The sequence below is a fragment of the Thalassophryne amazonica genome, chromosome 4 (genome assembly GCF_902500255.1).
Source record: "Thalassophryne amazonica chromosome 4, fThaAma1.1, whole genome shotgun sequence".
NCBI classification, from domain to species: domain Eukaryota; kingdom Metazoa; phylum Chordata; class Actinopteri; order Batrachoidiformes; family Batrachoididae; genus Thalassophryne; species Thalassophryne amazonica.
Genome location: NC_047106.1, coordinates 30477046 through 30484841, shown reverse-complemented (window position 1 = coordinate 30484841; position 7796 = coordinate 30477046). Strand labels below are relative to the sequence as shown.

The 7796-nt window shown below is 42.0% G+C and overlaps 1 protein-coding gene across 2 annotated transcripts in view; it reads left to right on the top strand.

Annotated features, from left to right (window-relative positions):
* Positions 1-7796, top strand: part of rsrc1 (arginine/serine-rich coiled-coil 1) — a 324374-nt gene that overhangs the window by 302217 nt on the left and 14361 nt on the right. For both annotated transcript variants that reach the window (XM_034169327.1, XM_034169326.1), the window contains exon 8: positions 5519-5625. In XM_034169327.1, coding sequence (XP_034025218.1) covers positions 5519-5625 — 107 coding nt within the window. The remainder of the gene's footprint in view (positions 1-5518; positions 5626-7796) is intronic.

The following is a 7796-nucleotide window of genomic DNA, read 5'->3' as shown; positions in this document are numbered from 1 at the left end:
GCAACATGACCTCTTCAAGTATTTTGACATATCCAAACTGATCCATGATACCTGGTATGCGATATATAGGCCCAACACCATAGTAGGAGAAACATGCCCATATCATAATGCTTGCACCACCATGCTTCACTGTCTTCGCTGTGAACTGTGGCTTGAATTCAGAGTTTGGGGGTCGTCTCACAAACTGTCTGCGGCCCTTGGACCCAAGAAGAACAATTTTACTCTCATCAGTCCACAAAATATTCCTCCATTTCTCTTTAGGCCAGTTGATGTGTTCTTTGGCAAATTGTAGCCTCTTCTGCACGGCTTTTTTTTTAACAGAGGGACTTTGCGGGGGATTCTTGCAAATAAATTAGCTTCACATAAATGTCTTGTAACTGTCACAGCACTTACAGGTAACTCCAGACTGTCTTTGATCATCCTGGAGCTGATCAATGGGTGAGCCTTTGCCATTCTGGTTATTCTTCTATCCATTTTGATGGTTGTTTTCCATTTTCTTCCACGCGTCTCTGGTTTTTTTGTCCATCTTAAAGCATTGGAGATCGTTGTAAATGAACAGCCTATAATTTTTTGCACCTACGTATATGTTTCCCCTCCCCCAATCAACTTTTTAATCAAACTACGCTGTTCTTCTGAACAATGTCTTGAACGTCCCATTTTCCTCAGGCTTTCAAAGAGAAAAGCATGTTCAACAGGTGTTGACTTCATCCTTAAATACGGGACACCTGATTCACACGTGTTTGTTCCACAAAATTGACAAACTCACTGACTGAATGCCACACTACTATTATTGTGAACACCCCCTTTTCTACTTTTTTTTACTAATAGCCCAATTTCATAGCCTCAAGAGTGTGCATATCATGAATGCTTGGTCTTGTTGGATTTGTGAGAATCTACGGAATCTACTGGTACCTTGTTTCCCATGTAACAATAAGAAATATACTCAAAACCTGGATTAATCTTTTTAGTCACATAGCACTACTATTATTCTGAACACTACTGTATGTGCTACTCTGACAACAGTCCAGCGTCAGTCAGTCCTACATTGTTGAGGTACAAACGTGATGCTTGTTGATGTAGGCTTCTCGCTCGAAGAAGGGTAAACATGTTTAGGATTTCCTCTATATGCAGTTGTCATCCCATACATCATGACAACGTTGGTTTGTTGTCTTCTTACTCTCATCTGTTTTAATCAGCTTGCTCATCTGCAGAGCAGAATGTGTCACAGTTATTTGGGTTTGATAATGAAATGTCTGATGGATTTGATTAATCAACGTATGGCTTGGGTTTTTAGTCATTCTTCAGGCCTGTTCTCAGGCATGTTTAGAACAGCATGTTGTTTAAGACAAGAATCATACAGGGAAGACTTTGATGCAGCCAGGATGCTGCTGTCGAGAACAGACCGGAGCCCCTCCATCGCCGCTAGCACGTAGCCCTACTAAGCTTAACTCAGCTGTTTGATGCCAAGCTCTGCAAGTGCATGCGTGTGTACACGTGTGTGTGTTTATCCAGCTCAGGGGTTACATAAACAAGAGCAGTTAGCCTACAGGTAAGGCCCACAAGAGACAAGCCGAGAGAGTGAGCAAGACATAATGCCAGTGTCTTACCTTGGCCTTTGTCGCCATTGCTGAAGCCAGATATTCATAAATGAACAGCAAGGAGGAAAATGGCAAAAGTTGATTGTAAACAAAACAGCTGCGCTCGCACATTTTTGTGCTTTTCTGCGTGTGTGAGTGCGTTCATATGCTTAAAGCATCCATGCATGTTTGCATGCATCCTTGATGTATCTGGGGCTGTTGTGAAGGGATGTGGGCGGATGGGTGATTGGAGGCGGAGGCTGGCAGTGGGGCAGTTGGCAGCTGGTGCAGGGAAAGAGAGAGAGAAAGTGAGTTGGGGGGAGGAAAGAGGTGGGGGTAAAGCGGAGATAAATCATTAGAGAGCAGGTTATTGGAAATGCAGGGAGATAAAAGAGTGAAGAAGCCAGTAATTGCGTTAAAGATCAGACTACAAAGCATTACTTTGGATTTTACAAGGCCAGCCAGCAACAAAAGAGCTGTAATTTATGAGCTCAGTGTAAAAGAATAGCATAATTGCATTAAAAATTAATGCTAATGAGGGCTAAAATGGGGAAGGTGGTTATTATGAAAGTTTGTATTCATCTTCCCCGGGTTGAATGATGGCTAATGGCTTGATTAATGGCTTAATTTCTATCAATTAGCAGGCAAAAAAAAAAACCTCTCCACTGAGACTGGCCTAAATTGAGCATTGAATTACACATCTTTACCATGGTACAGGGTGGGGGGTCACATTATTGAAACCTGGTAAGCCAAGTTTTACTCAAGTGCTTTTCATGCTTGTGTGCATCTATGTGTGTGTGCGAGTATGCATGCTGTCGAAAGAGGCTGCTGTTAGGCCAATGGTAAAGGTGCTAACCAAATACTGCAAGATGCATTTTGCAGTGGCCACATTTTGATTCTCAATTCACGATGTACTGCGCTGCTAAGTAGGCATGAAAGGTTGCGTTTGGTGGTGTAGATCAGTTTAATATACAATAGAAACTGGTGTTTTGTGATAAAAAAAAAATTTAAATTCACTTTAAACTGGCCAAAGTGATGAGAACATTGCTGATGAGACCCAAATTTGGGGTTTTCTTTGGTTAAGTTGCAGTAACCCTCCACATAATATGGGCACAGTTTGCCTGCCCCCCCCCCCCCCCCCCCCCACACACACACACACACACCATGGCATTGTTAATTTTTAATGCATTCGTTAAATAAATTTAAGCATTGTGTTTGCTCTGTAATTCCAAAGCACTGTCCAAAAATAAATAAATAAATAAAATGCTGCAAATTGTGAAACCTCAATAAAACAAGCAGTTTCCCCTATATTTATCTTTCGCCACACAACAAGTGCTGCCGTAATTTAGCTGGCACAGCACTGCACTCAATTACTGGAATTAATCAGCAGCAGCAATATATTCGGCTCCGCTGCTCTTGATTGACAAACTGTTAACCAAAGTCAAGTTTGCTGCGGCCCAAGGCCTCTCTGCCGGTCTGTTGACATGTGTTGTTGAACATCGCCCTCATCTGGTGGGAAACCGTAACCGCCACATTATGTTCACAACATCAATGCTGAAGGATACAGACTGAAATCTGTTTCTATTGGCTTGTTTGATTTTTCTCTCGCCGTCTTCTGGTCTTAATCAATGAAGTGGACAAACAGCTATTTAGAGAGAACAATAGCATATCGATTCCAAGCCACTCTTCAGCGCCACTGTCTGTCCAACTAATTTCAGCAATGAGATGGCAGGTGAGTTTTCAGGTGCCGTCTGTTGTGCTCCGACGGACACCCGTATGCATGGATGTGAACAGACACAGGTCCGTGCAACATTTAGATGAGCAACGCAGTCGCCCCATTGTTCTGATCTGCACATATAAACTAGTTGCTTTGGTTTTGTGTCCATTTCAACACTCGTTTGAGGTTATCGCGTATTCCAGCAAAAATAATTCTGTGAAGATTAAAAAAAAAAAATAGACCAATGCAAATTGTTTTCCTCTTCTGTTTCTTGCACTTTATCTGTCTCTCACTGCTAACAGAGAAGCGTTCCTAATGCGGTGACAGCAGAGTCGACCTGTTAAATTAATTTGCCAGATAATGTGTCAATATTAAATATCAACTTTGACCTCTCTGAGCTGCGGAGTGTGCTCGCCCAGCTCCAGTATTGATTTTTGTCTGCCTCTAAGCTTGCTCAGTACACACTCAAAGTCCATTATTTTTGATTTTCCCATGAAATACATATCTTTCCTTGCTGACATCTGACAAACAGCATATGGAAGTCATTTTATCTACCAGTAATGTGTTTGTCAAAAACTCTGAGGTCTTAATAGATTCCTGCAGCGCGCACGGACAGCCCCAAACAGACAGGTCTTGCTAAGGAGATGCTACCAGATGGTGTAGGTGTGTGCACATGTGAGGGTGGGGATATGCTTGCGTTTCCATGGCAGCGCGTCACACACCCAAAGGCCAATCGAGGAATAATTGGAAAAGTGAATTAATTGTCCAGTCAGACATGTTAGTTTTCTCTCAACACGTGCACGCACTTGCACTCATGCAAAAAGCAGCAGTGATAAGGGTGTGAAGGACAGGCCACAGTCTCCAGGAGGATATTGGGCCAGTGTTCAGACTTCATCTCGCAGCCCAGTCAAGGTAATAACTATTTTTGGAGCCGGTCTGCAATACGTCTCTGCTCACATCTTCCCGCATAGGATGACAAGCTGATAGTCTGTCATAAAGGAGGGCTTAATTCCACTTGTCACTCACTCATCTAATTCTGCAGTGCGTGTAAATCAAAACCCCTTTTTTGGGAGTGGGGGGTTTGGCTATTATGAACTATTACAGGGTGTGTGAGAGAGAACGTGGGACGCTTTGCTGTGAACGCAAAGCCCATGAAAGCCAGAACAAATATTCATTTATTCATTAAACACCAGGACCATCGAGATCTGTTGTGGCACCCTTTCTGTCGCTGCTAATGGACTGAATTAATTTCTTTTATTAGCTCCAGTTGCACAGTGTTAGCTTAAAGCGTGGCTGTGCACACGTAGCACACTATGCTGTATGCAGGTTAGCTTCTTTTTTTTTTTAACTGTGCATTGCGTGTAACTTGCAGGTTTACATATACGTGGTGCACACGTCATGATGTTCTTTGCGTGCCTGCATTTCCCGTTTGTGTGCGTGTTTTCGTGACATAGCTTCCATCAGTGAGGCACAGCCACATGGATGTCTGCAGGATTGACAGATAGATAGATGGAAGAGTGCAGGAGAGGACGGATGGATGGGGGAGAAAGGGATGAATATTGACTGATCAGTGGAAAGATTGGCAGGCACAGAATAATGGGCGCATTCAGACTCATCTTTCAGCCTTTTTTTTTCCCTCCCACTGTTACTAACTTTCCAGGCACACCTATTTTTGCCCTCCTACGCTGTGAAGACTGTCTTCAATTCTCGAAATCATTTATTATCAGATATGCAGAAGTTCTGATGTGTTTATATCCAAGGGTAATTTACTGGAAACTCTTCCTGTCTTTTTGTGCGATTAGACAAGCCAGAGCAAAATACTTTCTGATACTCGAGAACTTTATGAAACCTAATCACATTTAGGCTCCGTAATGCAATTCTCCAACATTGAGTTTGTGTTCATTTTTTGGATTATTTTAGAATGCATTATCTGAGTGTAATTCTCTGTCTGGCCATTATCTTGTTAGTATTTTCTCCTTTTGTGTCCTTGGCCATGCTACAGTCTTTTTCGCAGAGGCCTGCATTAAAATTGAATGAAGTCTAATTTTTCCTATACAATGTGTCGCGGAGCATTATACAGAGAAATAAGATGAAATCAATCAAGTCCCATCAGAATGGCTGCTGGTGCGTTTGGAATCATGACAATAAACCAATGGCTGTGTGTGTGTGTTTTGGGATGCATGCTTTTGTTCACCACCCCCCGCCTCTTTGTAACGTGTTTCAGGGGGAACTTCTTTGGAGGAGCAAGTGCGAAGGATAAAGGACATCGAGGCCATCGAGAGTGATTCCTTTGTTCCACAGGCTTTCAAATCATCCAGGGATGTTATAAAGGTGCGTTGTGTCTCTCTTTCTCCTCATGCCCCTCACTCTCTCCATCTTTTCACTCTGTCTCTTATTGAATTTCCCTCTCTGCAACGCTGTGCCGTCTGTCCAGAGACAGCCCAGACCAAATCAAACGTTCCCATTCAGCGCCGTTTGTTCCAACCTGAGATAGTTTGATCAGACACTCCGCTGTTCGCTGCCTCCAAAGCAGCAGCACCCACACAAAAGCCACAGCAGGCAGCAGCAACTATTCTCCGCACCCCCCACCCCACCCCCAGCCACCTCTGGTAGTGCAGATGCAGACAAAACACAGAAGTCATTATTGAAATGTTGCCGTCTCTGAAGGAGCAGGAATTAGATTTGTTGGGGCTCACGGTTGTTTTGAAGAGATAGGCGACAGCATGTGACAGCGAGCCTCGCAGACCTTTGGGACGCACGTCGGCGATTCTGAAAAAAGGTCAAGACCCATGTGACTGCAGCTTGGGTTGGACTAAGGATTGTATGGAATCAGACCAGACTCTGTGTCTACATTAAAAAAGATTTGCTGTCAAAAACTGTTAATAAAATAAAGCATGCACAGTACACCTGGGGTCTGTCTTCCCTCAGTCCCTTTTGCACACAGAAACTTTGTAGAAGAAAGTTTGCAGCAGAAAATCGACACTGATACACAACCGGCTCTGCAAAAAATTTTTGGGTTAATGTTGTTTAAATGTAGAAAAAGAAGCAGCAGAACAGAATCACTTTAGTTAAACACAAATCCAAATCTGCAGTTATTTACTTAATTTTATGAGGGTTTTTTATTTTTTAGGAGAATCTCCTGAGTATTGGTATCTCCATTAGTCAGAAATTGCACTAACAGCGTGTTTTGGATGGGGTTACTGTAACAATAATGACTTAATAGACATGAAAACATCTTTTAAAGAGCCAGTAACTTTCAATATCTTTGTGTCATTTTTAGTTAATATGCAGTAATTTAAACCTTTTTGAACAAAGTAGTGTCTGATGCCAAAAAACAGACTAATTTGTTGTACTTTGTCAGTGAGTATATTATTTGTGAATTTATCTGCATAAAATAAGCTTATGTTTTTTAGTGTAATTAAAAAACTGTTTGAGTCACTGTTCATGAGAAAATCTTATAGCATGTGAGCTGCAATAGTTTTTCATATCTTTTAAGCCAATGGCATTGATTAAAACCTTGTGTGCATTATTTTGAGGATATATTTAGTTGTACAACTTCATATTTGGCACATCACTACACTTATCAGGCATTTTGTTTAATGGTTTATGCTCTTTCTTGGTCTGCCAAAGTAATCGTAAATAAATCTCTCTAACTGGGTAAACATTGTGCTGATATTAGGAGTGTTTGAAACATGAATAGACCTGGCAAAATAGTCATTTAGCTGTTTTCCCCCTCCCTCTTTCAAGTACAACAAAGATAATAGCCTGTCCTTCCAATTATTACAGTTTAAGTAATAACTCCAGGGGATCCAGGAGTGAATATTTCCAAATATCATTCTCTTCTGCCCAGATGGGCGAAATACCAAGATGACAGAAAGTCTGCGTCTCTATCTAAAATCCTTTTTATGTAGAAAAAAATGTGAGATGTGTTAGCCTGGCGTTAAAAGCAGCAAAAAAAAAAAAAACTGTATACATTTGCTGCCCGACTGGCAGTTGGATATTTTAAATGTTATGTGTTTTGTTGTTTTCAAGAAATGCCACAAAGTGAGAAGCATAAAGTGTCACAGACATCATCAAGTCCTTTAAAACTGACTTGTATTCACTCAAAGTACTACAGAATTTTACATTTTCCTGTATGATGCTACAAGTGGTAGAGTTGGGGGGGGGGACAGTCTTTGGAACATGGTCCTCCTTGCTCATGGAGCCGTTCGCACCTCATATTTAGACCTGGGCTCTGCCATGCCGTAGATGACCCTTCAGCACAGCACCAGCCTCCACCCTCCGAAGACAACATCCTCCTCTTGGTACTCTCCAGTGGTTTCTTCCTGTCCAGAGATGATGTTCCAAACAGCTTTTCTCCATCCCCTTCACAAGGAATCCTTCTGATAGAAGGCAGCTGCAGAATGACTCCCACAGTGTGAGAAAACAAAAAATTTTACTTTTTCTGCATTTGGGTTAGCGAGATATTCTTAGGGTGGCTGGAGTGCTAATCTCACCACCAG